The following is a 19,865-nucleotide window of genomic DNA, read 5'->3' as shown; positions in this document are numbered from 1 at the left end:
GGTTTAAGGACTGGCAATTGTGGAGCAGCATATGAGTCCAGTAATTAGAGGGAAAGCCTTTCAAACAGAATGAGAGAAAAAAATTAAGGTACACCTGAGAGAAAAACAGGCTTGTTTTGCTACACTCTCTTTCCAAGTTGCTCAGGTGGTTGATGATAGGCTTGTAGTCTCAAAAGAAGTGTGTCCTTTACCCATGAAGAAAATCTTTTCATTACAAAATACTGTTTTGAGTACTTCAGAAGAGTTAAGGAAATTAGATACTTTTTTTTTAATGGCTGTTCTATATGTAGTTATTTTCACTGGTTTAAGAACTAATTTGCATTAATGTGATGAGACCCTTTCAGTCACTGCTCAAATGTGTGTTCTTATGAAACAGGTGATTTTTTTTAATTTATTTTTTATTATTTTTTTTTTAGCAGTAGTAAAATTGAAAGTTAGAAGTTAATAAATTAAAGTGTTCAGAGAAATAGTGGAGATGGTGAAGGTAAATGGATTGAGCTCCTGGAAGTTCCTCCAAGCTGTGAAACCAACAAGCTATCAGAAGAAAGTAACAGGGAAATAGAAATTAAAAAAGATGGATGCCTTTAGCCTCTCGCTGGGTTAATTATGAAGGGATGGTGGAGTTGAACACTTTGAAACCCATGTCTGGTAGCAGATAAGGTCTGATGACTCAGCCATATCAGCTGGCAGATTTTAGAGGACTGATAGTGTCCCTGGAAGCAGTGACAAACAGCTGAGAGTGCTAACTTTTGATACGGGGGGATCCGACAGGGTGGCCCTTGGCTTCTGCCAGTGTGCTTGCCACTAGAATAAGGCACTTAGTGAGGAAATTGGAGAAGCTTTGGGAGAAGGAAATCTGAAATAAACAATGCAAAATGAGAGGGAGCAAAATTGTAGGGTGAAGGTGTTGTCTTTTTGCTGTAATGAGTATACACACGACTCCTGTGTGTTCCTGGAGTCTAAAACTGTCTTGTGAAAATTCCCAGGGTATTATTTTCTATAAATGCATTGTCAATACTCTTACAAACAGAGTGAGAACTGGGCTGAGCCTCCATGGTTGTGTTTTGAAAAAATTAAGACAGCATACACAGTGTGTTTGTCCATGACTGACTTAATGTAAACTTTGCATAACCTTATAGATCTGTCATACTCAGTGGACCTGTTTGTGTCTGAGATTGTAGGTGAAAGTCTGCTGTTACTTCTGGGTTTTTATATTCCCAGGTGATTGGTAATAAACCAAAGATTTATTATTTTACCAGTTCATCTTATGTTAAAATAGAACTTTAATTCTTTGCTGTCTTCTTGTCATAGTAGCATTGCCATTCAGAATTCCTAAGTAATTTTAAACAGTAAAGACTATTTTTAAATAGGCTTTTTATTATAATTGTTAATGGAGTCTTTAGTGCTTTTTTGTCAATAAGCTGCCCCTATTGTTTACTCAAGGTTTATAAAAATTGTATGGGTTTTTTACTTTTGATATTCTTTTGCAGAAACAACTGTTTAAGCAGTAACTGAGTTTCTTTTGTAGGTGTGTATTAATTGAGAATAAACATAATTTCTTTCCATCTCAGTTAGATTGAGATGTATATGTAACTTCAAGTTTTACTTGTATTTTAACAGTGAAAGTAAGTTGAATACGTTGGTGCAGAAACTTCATGACTTCTTGGCTCACTCATCAGAAGAATCTGAGGACGCAAACTCTCCTCCATTATCTAAAAGCAAAACCATAGGTAAAAAGACATTTTATAGTTCTGTTTTCAATGGAGTTATGTTTCTAAAGGCAAATAACTGTGTGCTCTTATTTAGCTTCATTACTCTTCACTGGGGCAATAATGCAAATTCCTAATGTGATTTATGTGGTGATAGCTTGATAAATACACAGTAGGCCTTTGAGACTCTTTTTTCTTTCAGTTCTGAATCTTTTCTAAATGTGAAGAAAAGCTGATCCTGCTGGTAATGAACCTTACGTGAAACATGAGGTGGCAAACATACACAAATTTGCTGTGCTAGAGTTTCTTTGTTCAGTTTTCCAGAATGTGTAAGTGCTGGATCTTGTTTTTTCTCCTGAAGTAAAGCTTTTGCAGTGTTGGTAGTTGCAGAAGAAATTCTGCAGGTTATGCTTTCATAATTACTTGGACAAGGTTTCTACATGTGTGCTGTAAACATTTGAAAATAAAATAATACTTTTGAAAAACCTTACAGAGTCCTTACCTAGTCCTGCACTAGGTCAGATTTGATATTAGAAGTTTCTATTTACAAGTCAGAAATAGATAACAAATTTTAAATACTTTGTTTTGATTACAGTCATAAAAAGATGAATTATTTCATAAAAGTGCCTGTTATAATTTGAAAACAAATTTTATTCAGTGAAATGTGTTTCCCACTTGGACTGGAAAATCTTTCAGCCTCTACAGTTTAATGAGCTAATAGTTGTGCTGAAGTGATACAGTACAGGAGAATGAGAGTGTGTTGGCTGTGTTACTGAGTTTATTTTCAAACGCCTGTTGTCCTAAGCAATCAGCTTGTGTGGGTTTTCTGGTGTGCAGTTATTATCATTTAATGTTTTCTCTTGAGAGGGAGTCTGCTGCCATGTGGTGCCAAGCTCCTTGTGTCAGCATCACACTGAACTGTTAACACAGGAAAAAAATTATTATTGTGATACTTCAGCAGAATAATCAACTGTGATGTAGATGCATCTCAAAGTGAAATTTTGCTGGGGAGCATACTGGGAAAAGGGAATCTTTTCCCTTAATCCTGTGTGGTTACAAAGTAGAAGTTGACTTCTTGCCTTAAAATACAGGTTTGTTTTGAAACAAGGGTACACCTACTAATTAATAGCTGGCAAGTTCCAGTGTTTGTTTTGAGATCTCAGGTTTTGTTTCTTTCAGGTTTTATTTCTTAAAAAAGAATACACTGAAGCTGAAAAGTCAAGAACGAAACACTTAAATATTAGGAAAAGCCAGAATTAACCATGCAAATTTACTTCCCTTTACAACTTCTGTTATTCTGCTATTCTGTTATATTTCTATAATATTTTTTTTTTGCAGCTGTGCTTTTTTTTTTTTTTTAAGTCCACATTCTCATTCAGTTTACAAGTGATAGACATAGTCAGTGACAAATCAGGTTTATGTAGTAAAGGATCTCATTGTGTTCAGGGTGTGTAGACTACTGGGTAGAGGGATGTGAGGAGGGAGCTGCTGCTGGAGATGATAAATGGTTGCTCAAGAGAACTGGAACACATCCCTGCCAAACACACAGGTCCATTAAAATATGAAGCAGTTGCTCACTGAGCACCTCCCTCTTGTGGAGCTGAACTGTACCCTAATGGTTGTATGCTGGGAGTAATAAGCAAAGAGCAATTGCACTGGTAACTTTCATGCTGTCTTTTCTTAGGTTTTGAGTATTTGTCTTTATAGCCTTACTAATGTTTCTTTACCCTCTCTGCATTCAAATTGGATGTCTCCCTCCTCCACATTGCACGAGTGCCAGCAGGAGGATCACTGAGAGTGTAGGAGAGACTGACTTCTACTCTTGGTTCAAGTGACCAGCCCCTACCCTGAAGCAGCAGTCCCAGGGGAAATCCTGTGCTTTCAAAGCCCTGAAGTGGATGGAGCCTGTGCAGTTGGGTCAGCACTAGAAGCTGAGGGAGGCAGCATGTTCCATTCTCTGGGAATGGTGCATGGCCAGCTCAGTCACACGTAGAAACTGGCAATGGAGCATGATCAGTTGCTTTTGGGAACACCAGGTGTGCAGGCTGAATGCAGGACTGACAGAAATTGTTGCCACCAGAACAAAAGAAATCTCTTCCAGCCATCTACAGACTGGTATTTTTGATAGAGTTATTGCTTGGGCAGAATTGGTCAAGAGTAGAAAGGTGGCAGTGTCCAGTCTCCGAATAGAGATCACCCTCTGTCTAAGGTTTAGGTTCTTTCCTCAGAATGAGAGAACATCAGTAAAATTCCAGAGAGGAAATTTCATCTACTTAAAATGGCCAAAACCTTTGTTTCCATTTTTTATTTCCCCCTATTTTAGCTTCATGAGCGGAAATGGTGGATAATTTTGGCTGAAAATTTACCCAAACAGTTCAGCCTAGGTCAGATACCCAGCATTAAATTTTATATTGCTATTTAGTGATGCAATTTCTTTTAAGTATGGAAGAAACTTTTTTGTGTTTTTTTTCCCAAAACTGAAGTGTAAAGATACAGTCAGTTGCAGTGGTAGCAATCATACATTAAGGTCACCAGTGGTCATCATATCCTGTAATTATGCTACCACTCTTACTTGAGTGTTTCTCAGTAGTACATGTACTCAAATGCTGATGGTATGAAGACTTTTGATCAACTTCACTCAAGTATCATTGAACACTGAACTTGAAATTTTCCATTACCCAGACTGGTGGATAACTTGTGGAACAAACACTAATAGGTTGCATGCCTTTAGGTTCTATATTTGTCAGTTTCCAAGATCAGGAACTGGAAACTTGCTCTAATACCCTGTATCAAATGGGATTTTTGTCTATGATTCCATGATCCCAGTTTTTAGTGTCAAGATGTGTTAATAGAAAATGCTTAGAGGGATTTAGATTTTAAAAAAAGACATTGCCCATATAGTTTCTGCATGTGCAATTGCCCTTCCATTTCTTCAGGATATCTTCACCAGCAGTGAGCAGGCTGCCTTTCAGCCTGGCAGTGGTTGAGCTGAATGTCACTTCAAAATGATTTCTGTAGCATTTATGCCATGCAGTGGACTGTGTTTTGTTGCGGTCCAGTTTGTCTCTGGAAGTCACACAATAGTCTTGAATCGTGCTGGTGAAACAAACAGTTCTGTGATGTACAATGTGAGGAACAATGTGAAGAATTTCTTGAATTCAGAGGATTTCTTCAATTTCTCTCCATAGGTAAAAGCAGAGAACCTAAGAGTAGTCCATCTTCAATGGAGAACAGTAGAGAAGAGGTAGGAATAAAAATGCTTTGAATTTTAGTTGCATGGCTAGTATGAGATCTCAGTTTTTTTGGTTTTTTTTTTGGTTACTTTTACAATAAATACTTACTATTGCCAGAACCACTCAGTTAATGTCCTCATACATACTGAAGAGAAACATTAGGTGTAAAATGTTTAAAAATAAATTTAAAATTAACTGTACAATTTGAATTATATTCACTTCGATTTAGGCATATTCAAAGTAATCTTGTTCCTACACCCCCACCCCACTTATTTGTAAATTATTGAAATACACAAATTTACTTGGACAACCTTAGTGTCTTTGTGATGCACAGGAATTCCTGGGGAAAAGGTCTGTAATACAGTTAAGTTTTACTAAACAGAGATATGCAATTGCACTTTTGTTAAGAAATGCAAGATGCTGTTAATGGGTTCAGATTCAGATAATTGCAAAGTCACTTTTTCTTCTTAAATAAGTTTGGTTAATATTGTTTATCCTTATCTTGTTACTTAGTTTATGTGTAAACAGGCTCTTAGTTTTGCTTTAAAAGAATTGGTCTCTACCTCATACTTATTTGTACCCTGTTACTCAGGTAACTGTGGGTACTGAGTTAAATATGCTTTCTTTTTCAAAATAAAAAAGATGTAAATACAGAATCTTTATTAAACATGAGAAAATTTCTTCTTTATGGTGTATTACATACCTCAAAAACATTTTTTCATGTGCTGTTTCTTACTGATGGCTGCTCTCCTGTTTGAAACACAATATATTAACACGTAGAGAAAGTGCCAGTGTCCTGCCTTAGTTTGCCTTTTCTGCAGTAAATTGAGGTATTTGTTTGGTAATGCCCAAACCTAGTTATGATCAACATGCATAAGCCTCTGGAAAACCAGTTTTCCGGTAAAGGCATCCAGCCCTTCCTGGCAGTGAGCCAGATCCCAAGTGTCTGCATTCTACTGGCAATTTTTCCATGTGTACTTGTGGGAGCTGCCACGTGCCAGCCATCAAGGACCCTTCACCCTGCTGACTTCTGAGATGTATTCTAGTTAACTGAAGAATGTTTTTGCTGTTAGGTTACTTAGTCAAAAATGTGTTACTTTTTTTTTCTTGTTTTTAGGGCAGTAGTTCTTCAGAAAGAACCAAATCCTTAGGATCATCACGTTCAAAAAGGTTGGTTTGAAAAATAAAAATACATAAAGTACATTTTGGCGCGTAAAACTATAGAGTAGTCCCTGCATTATGCCAGGTACTAGTATACAGCAAAATAAATCCATTAAGATAGTGCTGGTAAAACAAATGCCTCATAACACACTTAAAATTCAAACCATCTTTCAGGGTCAAAGGCTAAAGCTTGATTTTTTTTATCGACAAAGACAACAAGATTATCTGATATCTTCAGGGCAGAGGTGTTTATACAATTGTTCCTTTACCCTTGCTGTTTCTACATGCAGGATGCTTCCAAAAATGTAAATTGGGTCATTAAAAAAAAAAAGTCTTTCTATACCTTATTATTATATAATCTTATATAATCTTTATATACCTTATTATTAGGAGGCTGTAAAATCAAAACGTGCTATTAAGTTGACCTGTGCAGAACTGCTGATTGCTCTGTCTCTGCTTAATCTTTTTTTTGTTTTTTAATGCTATTTGCCACCTAAGTAACAGTAGACTTTTTCAGTTCCTAGTATATTCTGTAGTTAGGTGAGCTCTTCTAAATGCACAGCTGCCTTCTTACTGCTCTCTAATAGTGTTGTATCTCTCTTTTCACTCCTTATCAAAATTTATTTTATCATGTCTGCTGGAATTCAGTAGTATTCTTCATTGTTACGTTTTTGTTTGTTGTAATTCCGTATTTGCAACTGTGGCTTTATATTTGGCTTCAATTTCTCCCTCACCTTCTAAATCCAGTGTCCTGCTTAACTCTGCATTTCTGTAATTTTTAAAGTTTTGGGTTTTTGCTTCCTGTCTGTCAGTAAAGGTGTTTTCACTCATACATTTACCATACTGTCTGTGATACTGACAGAAGTATTACCTTCAGTCTACCAAAAATTAGGCTTAACATTGGTCTTCATTTTATATTTTTAATCCCTGTGCTGACATAATAAATGAATTTATCTTAATGGATTCAGTTCTTTATTATGTTTGTATGAAATTCTGGCTAGTGGTGTGTTTATTCACCAGTCAGCTTTTTCATTTCTTTCTGCATTTTCTTTATTTCTTTGCAAGCATCTTTTCTGCCAAGCTGCTTTCTGCCATTTGCTAATAGTTGTGTTCTCTTTGCACTGCCTGTTGAGGTTGGAATGATGTATAAGATTTCTGAGTTGGCATTCACTTTTGTTTCATCAGGCTTCTTAAAACACATCAGACCTTCTTTAAAGCACACAGAACCTTGATTTTATGGAAAAAAAAATACAGCAAGCCTGTGAAACAAAAATCTGTTATTGCTATATCTTTTAGTATATAGAAGGGAGAACTCCTGTTCCTAACAAGAAAAATACCCTACAAGTTATTTATTTTAAGAAGACAGAGCATCCCACTTCCTAATATCTTCAATGAATTTAAACCAAATTTCAGTTTATCCATTTAGAATTCTGTTTTGCTTGCAGAGCTCCAGGCTTACCTGTATTTCAGTGTGTATTATTTCTCATGGTGTTTGTTTTTTTTCTGTTTATGCAGGAAACCTACAGTTGTAACAAAGTATGTTGGGTCAGATGACGAACAAAACTTAGATGAAACCCTAAATGAAGATGTTTCAAATGAAAACTCAGAAAATGATGTTGATATGAAGAGCTTGCCTAAAGGTAGCTATGTCTTTCTTTGTTCCTGCATTCAGCAAATGAGCCAAGATTGTGGTGCAGCATAAATAATTAACTAGAATGCACATGTGTTAGTAAATTGCCTATCTTAGATCCTGTTGGCTTTTATATACAAACATACAGGCTTAGACACACACAGACACTCACAGACATTTAAAAGAGGAAACCAAGCACATTATGTTTTGAAGCCACCATCCTTTAGCCTGTGGGTACACCAGGATGTGCTGGTGGCTTAATGTTTACAGATGACTGTATAAAACCAGCCTGAAACAGGGGAAATAATTTATTTCTGTTCTTTTGTAGAAGTCTCAAACTCTGTCACTTGCAAGTCCTCCATTACTCTTCTGTCTTTGAGGGGATTAACAATTAGATCCACACAAGCAAAACTAAATCTGGGGGAAATTTCATTATTGGATCTATTTTTAAGCACACTTTTCAATAGTTAATGCTATAACCCGGCATTCCACTGCTCTTAACCATAGTGTGAGTTTTATTAATCTCTTCCATTTCTTTGCTATGGAAGTTACAGGAAAAATAGTGGGACTGCTACTATTTACTGCATGAGTAGCAGTATTTATATCAGCCACTTTAATATTACTTTTTGAGAATGTTAGATTATTTCCAGTGTCTATTAAAACCAAGCTCTGAAGCAGGAAAGATGTTTTTTCCTTCACAGAATTTTCATACTCTCCTCCACTGAAATAAAAAAGTGAATCTTTAACTTTTGTTAAAGACAAAACAGGTTTTAGTTGTTTTTTCATTTATTTCATACTGAATTACATGAAGATGAGGGAGACTGGAGGAAAAGAGAGAGAAAACAGTAGTTACTCTAAGGCTTTTGATAGACTCAGGTGGCCTAACCAGAGACCCTTGTTTGTAGCTCTGCACTGCAAATTCCTGTCCTACAGGAATTCCTGTCCCCCTGTGTCTGACAGTCCTGTTCTGCATCTACCACATCAGGGCAGAGGGAGCACAATTTGCTCCTCGTAGTCTGTTCAGTCTTTGGCTTTTGTCCTCCAAGTGCAAACCAGACATAATTTGAAGTGTGTGGTGATTTTTTGTTTGTTTGTTTGTTTGTTTTCCTTTTTTTTTCTGTGAACATCTGTGCTTTCAAAACTTGATTGAGTTTAGTCAACAGATTGCCCTTTTTTTTTTTTTTAAGATACTGTGTCAGCTTTTATTTAAACAGCACTTTTGCACTTCATTTGGATGTGTAATGGTTTCCAATTTCTAAATAAAATTATTCTAGGTACAGTGGTTGTACAGCCTGAGCCAGTGCTGAATGAAGACAAAGATGATTTTAAAGGGCCTGAATTTAGAAGCAGAAATACCGTTAAAATGAAACCCGAAGCTCCCAAAAAGCGTGGAGGTAAATACAGTTTAAAACATTTATTAAAACGGGTTTAAATTGTTGCTTATTGACCACATTTGGTACATCTAAAAATTGTTCCTATTTCTGATAAATTATCCTAAAAATACCTCCACTCTTCTGGCTTTTTGTTCATTAAGGATTCTAGCTGGCTGAAATTAGCCTCCATTGCTGCCCCTGCAATGCAGCAGTGAAAGCTAAGATTAGTTCCCATTAAATTTCTTTTCCATAGGTATAGGATGCATCATTAGCTACTCCATTTGAAGCCTTTTTGCTTTGTGTTCAGCAAGTTGCTTGGTTGCCATCAGGTGTTATAGGCATTCCTTTCATAAGGAATGCTATTGGAACACCATTGATGGGGAACAGGGACCAAGAAAGCAACTGCATTCAAGCAGGCACATGTACAGGTATATTATCAATCATGGAGCCAACACCAAGCCTAAAACCTCTTCAAAGATTTTTTGGTTTTGTTTTTAAATTGTGGGAAATTCCCCACTAGTGAGCCCTTCTAAAGATCATGAAAAGCTGCTGCTGCAACTGAGGGGAAGTTGGGTAGCTAATGGTGATAAATTAATTTCTTCTTTATTTTTTTTCCCAAAAAGTTAAGAAGAAGGGAAGGTTATGTATGAAGTAGCCAATAAGAACACGGATACTTTCATTAATACCACCAGCGATGTCTTAGTTCACACACCTACAGCATTACCCAGGATACTCAGACACCTTTTGTACACAGTGATCATTCTTCCCTTTGAACCATTTGAGAGACTTGCTCCCTTTTAAAGTGTTATTATAATTTAAGAAGTGCTATTTCTCCATCTGTGGTTGAAGAGGAGTAAAATGTGACTGTGGAAATAATGCTTGTTCTTACATATGGGCTCATGCATGGGTTTTAATCTCACTTTGGGCATTGACATTTTCTCTGCATTATGTTTGAAAGGTCTGTTCTATTCATGCAAGATATCTTGTTCAGTGTATAGGAATGTTTTTTTCGTTTGAGTTTATAACAATTTTGTGAGAGATCCAACATAAATCTTAAGGGATATAGTATGAAAAAGATAGGACACTTCTGCTTGAGCTTTGTGGCCTGTGTTTGCATGCCAGGGACAATTCATATAACCTGCCCTTGCAGCTTTTTTTCTCCATCTCTAGAGAATGTGCTGTATCTGTGTCACTACTGATAACCTTTTACTAGATTTTAAAGCTATCTGGTACATGTGTTAAGCTCCTGTAGAACTTTCAGGGAAATAGACTAGGTGCTGTCTGCTCCTGTGCTGTCCCCATATCCAGGCCAGGTGAGGAATTAACTGCAGTCTACCTCAAAAGCAGCAGGATAAGAAATGTATCAAAACTATTTTTGTTTGTAACCTGCACAGAAGAGGTTGTGCATATCCACTTATTCTGCAGCTGCATGCAGCAAGTCTGCTTCCATCAAAGTGCCACTTCCTAAGCCACTGCTAGCAGGCTGTGCCTCCTCTGTGCACACACAAAACTAAGCATTACTGGTTCAAGCAGGTAAGCTTGTAGTCCCAACTATTTGGCATCCTAAGTTCTGTGTACAGTGCAAGTAAATTAATAACAATAAAATTTAAAAAGCCATTCTATCTTGTTCTTTGTGGAGTACATCTTCACGTTTCTGTTAGGAGTTATATGTCCTGTTTATGTTAGAAATAGTATTAACAGCACTCTGGCCTCTCTGGCTTTTATCCAAAACTGTAAGAGGCATTGTGTCAGTCCTTACTTTCAAGTTCTCTTTCTGCAGAAGGGTTACAATTGTAATTTTGCTAATAAACTATTAGTTAGGAATGTTTTTTAAGGAAGTACATTCTAAGTAGTAATGAATTAGTTTGATTTCTTTGGATTGTCATAATTTGTAGTTATAATGTGGTTTACAAATACCTCATAAGTTGCCCTCTTTTTGTTCTTATTGAGGTCAAACTGCAGATTTTAGGAAGGAGGCAGTAGTGCTTCATCTGAAAGATATGGAGAAGGGGGAAGTGACATGGGACTTGAGAGTTGTTCTTATTCTCTCCCTCAGTTGCCTGTTACCTTCTGTGATTCTTACAACCCATTTAAGGACTCTGATGTCTGTCAAAGCCTGGGTAGGCTTCTGTGCTGCTTGATATAGTGGAATGTGGACTGCTGTTTCCAAGCATTCTAATATGATGGATGTGTTCATTCAAGGTTTACCAGCAGCATTTGAAACAGGTGTTTGAGCTGCTTTTGAGGTGGTAAAACTTGATTTGCAAGCCCATGGACTCTGCAGTCCAGGCAGTCAGGCATGCCTTGATGTTGAAAACAGATCTTGGCTCCAAAATTTCAGACCTCCTATTGTCACAGAATCACAGAATGGTTTGGGTTGGAAGGGATCTTGAAGATGAGCTAGTTGCAACCCCTCTGCATGGGCAGGGACACTTCTCATGGAATTTTCATGGAGTTTTAAGGGTGTTTTAGTTGTTCTTCCTGGCCTGGAAGCTATTTGAGATTGTGCTTCAATAGCAAACTTGAGTCCTGAGAATGTTCATGCAGTTCCTTAACATCATGGTGCTGGTGCTTGGTTCTAATTCTGTGGTAGTGATAATTTAAATAATTAGTAGTATAATATAATAGATAAATAATCTGTACTCAGACTGTAACCATCAGTTTAACTATTTGAGTTAATTTCCTTAAACTGCTGATGAAATATGGCAGCAGAGAGACAAGCCACAGTTAAATGATCCTTTATCAAACCTCTGTCTGCTTTTGAAATCTATCACTTCTGCTCTCTCACTTTTGAAAGTGCATGAACTGAGTGTATGAGCTTTCACAAATGATTTTCCTTTTTCTTGAAAACATCCCTGCTATTGAAAACAAAACTGTCCCATTGTATTAGTTTGTCAGTTTAACTGCCTGGCATGTTGGAGACCTCCCAACCCCAAGTTCACCACCTTTCAGAGGGAGTTGAGGGATTGACATGAAAGAAATGCTTTCTTGACTGACTGTGGATGCAGCAGCAGAGTGGTACACAGGCTGGGGGAGCTCATCAGCAAGATGGTGACAACATAATACATATTATAGCAAAATTGTCATTTCACAAAGAACCCAAACCCCCACCATCAAGAAGGAAACAAGGATAAAAAACAAAACAGCATTTTTTTCCAGGCACTGTTTCAGAGATTTCATGCATCGTTTGTAAATGGTTTCCTGTTTTTTTTTTTTTCTTTGCAAAACCAAAGATGTTTGTGAAAGAAATACCATAATACAAATATGAATTAAAATGGTACTTTATGACCAAAATTAAATGAGGATGTACAAAATATCGGTGCTGCTTTTAAAGAATTTGGTGGTGACTCTTACTTAGATGTGTTCTCATGAGGTGACCAGTTAATCCAAATTTAAGTCTCTCAAAGGAAAAAAATGTGTACCTTGACTCCGAGTGAAGTATAGAAATTCCAGGAAAAGTCTTTAAATGGCAACTAGTTACAGAAAGATGTCTCTAATTCTGGGTGGTAACTTAATAAGGGTACATGGAAAATGTAACAGACCATAGGACTGTAAGAAAATGAAATAAGGTGTATACAGATGTCTTGAAAACTTAAAGTGAAAATAATTAATATGTGGTTTATAATCCTCTCTATAGAGGAAGGACTACATGGAATTGTAAGCTGTACAGCTTGTGGGCAACAAGTGAACCATTTTCAAAAGGATTCAATCTATAGACATCCTACACTGAAGGTTCTTATTTGTAAGGTATGTGCTGAACAGTTTGCACTGCTTGTTTTTGTTTTGAAATGTCATGTTAGTAATTTGGGTGGGATTTTTGTGGGAGTAGTTCTTATTTCTTAGCCAATAAACTTTTCAGTTACTACTGTTCCAATTAAGGAAACAAAAAGCAGAAAACAAAAGGCAGGTACAGCTTACAGATTTGTATTCCTGTATTCTTAGACCCCCATTAAACTCACTGTGGTTTGTTTGTAATTTATTTTTATAGTTTTAAAGCTATTGAATTTAGTGTTGTTTTGGGGGTGTTTTTCTTTCTTTTTTTTCCCTACGTTAAATAATATCTGAAAATTCTGCCTACTCAGAATGTATTATAAGAGTAAATTCAATTCTGGATCTGGATTCCTCCTGGAAAAGGATTTATTGTGAAACATCAGGCTAATAATAAGAAAAGTAGCTTTAAAGCCAGCTCTGTTTCACTTATGTGCAGTTCCTGGACTATTTTTATGTCAGCCTCTGCGATTGTTTTTTCATAAATTTTCTGTATATTTTCTTAACTGAACACAGCCTGGATATGAATGTGAGAGAGAAAAGGAAATCCCCAATCTTTATCTCCATGTCTTCTGTTACTTTCTGTGCCTGGTTCTTCCTTATTCTTCTCCTGCTTGGGTCAACAGTCACACCCTTGATAATCTGTTTTCCTTTGACTATAAATACTCCCTCAAGTGTCTAAACACCAGCTTTTACTGTTTTTTTTTGTTGTTTTTTTGTTTAGTTGAACAGGTCTATAAATGTATCAAATAAAGGGGCATCATCACTTGAAATGCGTGTGCTGAAGCCTCTTTTGGAATGTGAATTTACTGATTCACTGGATTAAAAGGACAGAATTTAGCTAATAACTTGTATGAATCCCTATTCAAGTCTGGGAGAACTTTTTTACTAGGAAAAGATAAACCTCACAGCTTCAAAATCTTTTTTAAAGCATTCAGTAACTGAAGCCACTGCTACAACTAGCTGAGTTCTGTATATATTTTTTTCTTACTGTTATTAATTTTTCAATAAAAATGCTTAGTTTACACCTGGACATTTGAAGCCTTGGATATTACCATCACAAAATAAAACTGAAGACCTTTTTATTAAAAGCCTTATGGGATTGGTTGCTAACATAAGGATAACACAGCTGAAAATTTTAATTCATGTAGGATTGATTGTGGCAGGGAAGACATGGTATTGATTTTCCTAGGAAATAGATGGAAAAAACTAGATAGGAAATAGATGGAAAAAGATTTGAAGAGAAACATTCAGTTGATGTTCTAAAATATGCCAATACACAGCCATCAAACAAAAACCTATTTCATTTCCAAATAAGCCTTGAGCCATCTAAATAAGAAGTCATGGTTTACAACCTGTTGTATCTATGGGAGATGTTTATTAGATGAATGCAGAAGTTAAAGGGTGAGAATACTGAAGACCTTGCAGCTGCTGTTTTTAGTGGCTTGCTTCTAAAACATGCTGAAATCATGCCTGACTTTTTTCTTTCCAGACTTGCTATAAGTATTATATGAGTGATGACATCAGCCGTGATTCAGATGGAATGGATGAGCAGTGTAGGTAAGTGTACAAAATCTGAAATAATACCCACAGCACTCCTAGCTTTTGTTTTCTTGCAATAATGAAGTTCACAGACACAGACCAGTACATAGCAGCTTAACAAGCAATTTTTTTTTACAAAGAAATGCTCAGCACCAGAATTTTGGGTAAATATTAGATTTTTATTTTAGTAATTAAAAGTAATAAACATTTTATAAACCAATAGCAAACACCTGCAAGATACCAGATTTTTAACTAAATAGCATGCTACTTTGCATATACTTTGAAGGTGTGCATAGAAGCTGATGTTTTAAATCTTAGGAGACACAGAAACTTAACTTTGCCAGATGCATCTTCCACTTTCCAAACACTGAAGTATCAAACATCTAAATGCTTAATCCTGTCAAAATTTTGCAATCCATCAGCCACTTTCCAGGTCTACATGAAAGACTATGCAGTTGAGACATAGTTTTTTTATATGTACCTGCAGTAATAAAATACCAGTTAATTATAACTAGTCCTTACTAGTTAAGGCTAGAAAGACTTAAGCTGCTAGGTTTTGCTGTGAAGCAAAAGAAATAACTTCAAAAACTATCAAAAGGAATAATGCAGGAAAAAAAAATTTTTTAAAAAAATATTTACTCTGTATTCAAATCTTATTTAAAATCACTGCTGAAATTGTGTTAGGATATTTCTGAGCTTTTCAGCTTTGTGAACTATTAATCTAATACATTAATTTTTTGACTTTGCAGTTCTCAGTCAAGTGCCTTTGCCCTAATGGTTTCAGTTATCTGTTCTTAACCTTAATCTTTCAAAATGCATATTCTTTAAGAAACAGTGTAGAATATGTAAACTTGTGAAATTTATCACCTTGATAAGACTCTTCCATTTCTTGTGTCTCCTTCCAGGTGGTGTGCTGAAGGTGGAAATTTGATCTGCTGTGACTTTTGCCATAACGCCTTCTGTAAAAAGTGCATTTTGCGCAACCTGGGTCGAAAGGAGCTGTCGACTATACTGGATGAAAATAATGAGTGGCACTGTTACATTTGCCATCCAGAGCCTTTGTTGGACTTAGTCACTGCATGTGACAGTGTCTTTGAAAATTTAGAACAGTTACTGCAACAAAACAAAAAAAAGATGAGAGTCGAAAGTGAAAAAAGTAAAATATATGACCACACAGTCAAATTTTCTCCAAAGAGAAATAATTCAAATTGTAATGGTGAAGAAAAAAAACTAGATGATTCGTATTCAGGTTCAATAACGTATTCTTATAAAGCACTAATGGTGCCAAAAGACTTGCTTAAGAAAACAAAAAAGCTGGTTGAAACTACAGCAAACCTGAATTCTCGTTTCGTAAGCTTTTTGAAAAAGGCTGCAGAAAATGTAGAAATAAGCCCAACTGTGCAACTGTATCAGCTAAAAGCTTTTAAATCTGTGTTGAATGACATGAAAAAAGCTCATCTGGCACTAGAAGAAGGTCTGAACTTGGAGTTTCAAGCTTTGAATGTTAAAATCAAAGATAAAAATACCAAAGAGAAAAAAACTGATGGTAGGTCAGAAAAAAACGAGGTGAAAAATGATGAAGGGAAGGAACATGTGGCATTAAAAGAGGATGACACCACAAAGGCAGAGAAGAAAGTTCCATCAGAACGACCTGACAGTGAGCCCATGGATCAAAGTGTTCCAGCAGTGGAACAAACAGATAACAAGTGTGCGTCTGGGGAAGAGAAAAGGTCTGGTAGAAGTGAAGAACCTCAGTATGAACCTAATAGTACAGAGGCTTTAGACATGGATATAGTGTCCATTCCCTCATCTGTTCCTGAAGATATTTTTGAAACTCTAGAATCTGCTATGGAGGTTCAGATAGCATCAGATGAGCAAGACAGTGGAAATGCAGGAACAGATCGTGAGAATCCAAATTCAAATATGAAATTGAACACGCCTGTGAAAGATACCAAAGGTGGTTCTAAGTTAAAATCATCAGCTAAAGGAACAAAAGAATTGGTTGTAAAATTGACTCCTGTTTCCCTTTCAGAGTCTACAGCTAAAGCTGAAGATCAGGACGGCAGTCCAGAAAAGGAAAGTAAGGATGTTGATGTAGTACCAAAAGCAGAAAACTGTGATTCTGCAAAACAAAATCATAATGCTAGCAGTGAACCTTCCACGGAGAATGAAACTGTCTCATTTGCAGAGGAATCTGATCTCAGGAGGTCCCCACGTGTGAAGACTACACCTCTGAGACGCCAAACAGACGTCAGTCCTTTCACATCAAATTCAGAAGAAGACAGCAATGACACATCCAATGAAAAACGCAAGAGAAAATCATCCAAACAGCCCCGGGGGAAAAATGACAAAAGAAATTCTTCTGACAGTGCTGCTGATGGTCCTAGCCCTAATAAACTTTCTAAATCCAAAAAGCCATACGTATCAGAGCATAGCTCAGATTCTGACGAGATGCCAGCTGTTCTTAAGGAAGTAGCTATGATGAGCCACAGTTCTTCAGATGTTGACAGCAATAGTGAAGCACCAACAAATGATCAGAAGGCTTCAGGTTTGCTAAAGAACCAACCAGTAAAGGATGAAAATGGAAAACGAAAAAGGAAAAGTTCCAGTTCTGGTTCAGACCTAGATGCTAAAAGAGGTAAATCGGCAAAAAACTCAGCTGCTGCTAAAAAGAAACGACAAAACTATTCGGATTCTTCAAACTATGATTCTGAGCTAGAAAAAGAAATAAAAATTCTGAGTAAAATCGAGTCTGCAAAAAAAGCGAAGAAAAAATACACGCGAAAAGATGATAGTTATGATTCCTCTGAAGAAGAGCAGAGGAAAAAAGTTAGTAAGAGAAAGGTAAATTTGAAGAAACAGAGAGCAAAATCTTCTGAAGATGATGAGGCCGAAAAGTCTTCCCCAGAGAAAGAGGTTAATGATTCTTCTAAGGAGAAAAAAACTGGTAAAGGGTCATCTGCCAAGGAAAGGGCAAACAGGGACTTAAAACAAAAAAATGTAAAGGTGAAGCGTGATGACTCCTCTGATGTTGAGAAGTCTTCACTGGAGAAAGAGGAGAGTTGTCCTAGAGGTGGAAAGCTAACTGAAGCTAAGAAGAGCAAGGATTTGAAAAAGAAAAAGGCACATGAAGATTCTTCCTCAGAGAGTACTGACAAATCTGCAAAGAAAGAGCACAATTCTGACTCTTCAAAGGAGAGATTGAAGAATAAGAAAGGATCGGGATCCAAAGCAAAGAAATCTGAAAAACTGAAAAAGAAAAGTTACAAGAAAGAAGATGATTCCTCTTCTGATGTTGAGAAGTCATCTCCAGAGAAAGGAAGCTGCAATTCTTCTGAAAATGACAAAACTAAAAATGAACCTGCGCTTAAGGAAAAGACAAGGAGGAATTTAAGAGAGAGAGTGACTAAAACAATACAACTTGATTTATCCTCTGATGCTGAGAAATCTCCTCTGAAAGAGGAGAGTTCTTCTGAAGATGCTGTGCGGAGTAAAAAACAAACTGAATCTAAAGAAAAGAAAAAACTAAGTCACAAGAAAAAAATGTCCAAGAAAGAACAGAATGACTCACTGTCCTCCTCTGATGAGGAGTCTTATGAGGACAGTAAGAAAAAGGTAAAAAGAGGGTCAATGAAGGAAAATAAAAAGAATAACTTAAAAAAGAAAGTGTCAAAAAAGAAGGTGGTTGTTACTTCATCTTCCTCATCTGATAAAGAAGAAAATGATGAACAGAATTCAATGGGTGATGGAAGCAGTGATGAGCAGAAAATTATGCCAGTGACTGAAAACTTGGTGCTGTCTGCTGGTACAGGATTTTGTCAGTCATCAGGTGTGCAAAAGATGTTCGTGTGTTATTACACAATTAGAGGAAATTCAGGAGATTTGAATGACTTTTAGTAATCTAGAAGTGAAAATCTTCTGAAGAAGATGAATATACTTTTAAACATTTCCAGCCAGTTAGGTTTTCCACTTCTGGTTTGGAAACACCCATTTCAATTTGTGCAGCTTGACACCTGGGGGTGGAAAAAGGATGTTGCTGAGAATGGGGGGGCTTGGGAAGCTACAGCCTGGCACTGCAGCAGGTATTGCCTTGCATCAGAGCTTTCAGAAGCCTGTACCTCTTTTGGTTGCCAGGTACTGTTTAGCAGAATCTGGGTTTAAGCAGTGGGTGAACTCAGATTTGTCATCTCAGGGGTGTTGCACTAGAGATGACTGAAGACCTGTGGCAATTTTAGAAATGAAGTGATCTTTGTGCCTAAGAAGACTTGTGTAACTTTGGTGCAGCTGGTGTCAGCTAACAGCAATCTGTCATGGCTTACTGTTTTCATAGCAGGTTTAATAGTAGTAAGTCCTTTTCTTGCCAAGGTAGAACTACTACATCAGTGTCTTGTAGCTTTTAGGAAATTAGAATTTCAGAACTGATGATTTTGAACACTTGGTTTTAAAGAATTGTAAAAGGAAGGGAAGCTCTCACATTACATTGACAGTATGTGGGCTTTTAATAATGAAAAAAAAGAAAGCTATTTGCTGTTTTAATTACCATGAATCTTACAGTAGTTTGCAAAACTGCAGCTAAAAATAAAGTAACACAGCAGTGTGTTTATGAAAGTAACAGAAGGAACATAGTTGTATTTTGGTTTTCCCAAAAAGGGGCAAAATGAGGTGGTTGTTGTTTGTAGTTTCTTAAAAACAAACAAACACAACCTTTAAGCAAACAGAATACCCAGATTTGAAATTAAACATAACATTCCTTGTTTTTTCTACCAACTTAATGCTGTAACCCACTTTGTCCCAGTCCTGAAATGGAGCAAAGGACCAAGTTATGTGTATTTAACTAAGACCAAGAGTGATGGACTCTTGGATCTCCTCTTACATGGTCCTGTCAGACATTTGGCTAGCGGTAAATCCAGGACAAACAGCTAAAACAACTTGGAGCAAGCCTCTTGCAGCCCTCTGGTAGTCCACTCCCCACAGCAGAAATTATGAGAGAGGGGATCTCATGTCATCAGGATTTTGAGGTCTCTTTTCCTAAGCTTAATTTTACTAACAGCCTGGATTACTTACATGTGAGTAATAAGAATGAGAGGAAAGGAAAAGGGGAAAGGCCTGGGAATGTGCTAGAAATAATCTGAATTCCCCTCCTTTTAGCCCAGGAGAGTGCAGAGGAGTTTATAGGCAGATGTCCTCTTTCTCCATCCACTGTCCCATGCTGGGTTCTGACGTTTGCAGGAAGGGCAGCACACATAGTTTTCAAAACTGAATCTTCACACAACACAACAAATGGGCATGTGTTTTATTTGATACTCTGAAAGCAAAAATAGGCAAGAATTATTGTTCTTGAGTGTTTAATGGCAGCAGTGTAGCTCCAAAGTTTTCATAATTTAATAATATATGTGTTTGGGCCTCCCTTTCCATTTACATAAATACAGGAGTGGAGCTTCTGAAACAG

The 19,865-nt window shown here is 36.8% G+C and overlaps 1 protein-coding gene across 11 annotated transcripts in view; it reads left to right on the top strand.

Moving 5' to 3' along the window:
* ATRX (ATRX chromatin remodeler) overlaps positions 1-19,865 on the top strand; it is a 72,082-nt gene that overhangs the window by 8,003 nt on the left and 44,214 nt on the right. For 4 of the 11 annotated variants that reach the window (XM_030449079.1, XM_030449077.1, XM_030449085.1 and 1 more), the window contains exons 2-9: positions 1,621-1,730; positions 4,898-4,953; positions 6,060-6,112; positions 7,619-7,743; positions 9,008-9,127; positions 12,744-12,853; positions 14,367-14,434; positions 15,322-18,245. In XM_030449079.1, coding sequence (XP_030304939.1) covers positions 1,621-1,730; positions 4,898-4,953; positions 6,060-6,112; positions 7,619-7,743; positions 9,008-9,127; positions 12,744-12,853; positions 14,367-14,434; positions 15,322-18,245 — 3,566 coding nt within the window. Of the gene's footprint in view, positions 1-840; positions 899-1,490; positions 1,529-1,620; positions 1,731-4,897; positions 4,954-6,059; positions 6,113-7,618; positions 7,744-9,007; positions 9,128-12,743; positions 12,854-14,366; positions 14,435-15,321; positions 18,246-19,865 lie in introns of those variants that run through there. The other 7 variants (XM_030449081.1, XM_030449087.1, XM_030449083.1 and 4 more) reach the window with 6 other exon arrangements.

Source organism: Calypte anna, chromosome 4 (assembly GCF_003957555.1).
Source record: "Calypte anna isolate BGI_N300 chromosome 4, bCalAnn1_v1.p, whole genome shotgun sequence".
Lineage (NCBI taxonomy): Eukaryota > Metazoa > Chordata > Aves > Apodiformes > Trochilidae > Calypte > Calypte anna.
Note: the sequence above shows the minus strand (reverse complement) of the source record. Positions and strands in the feature narration are given on the sequence as shown.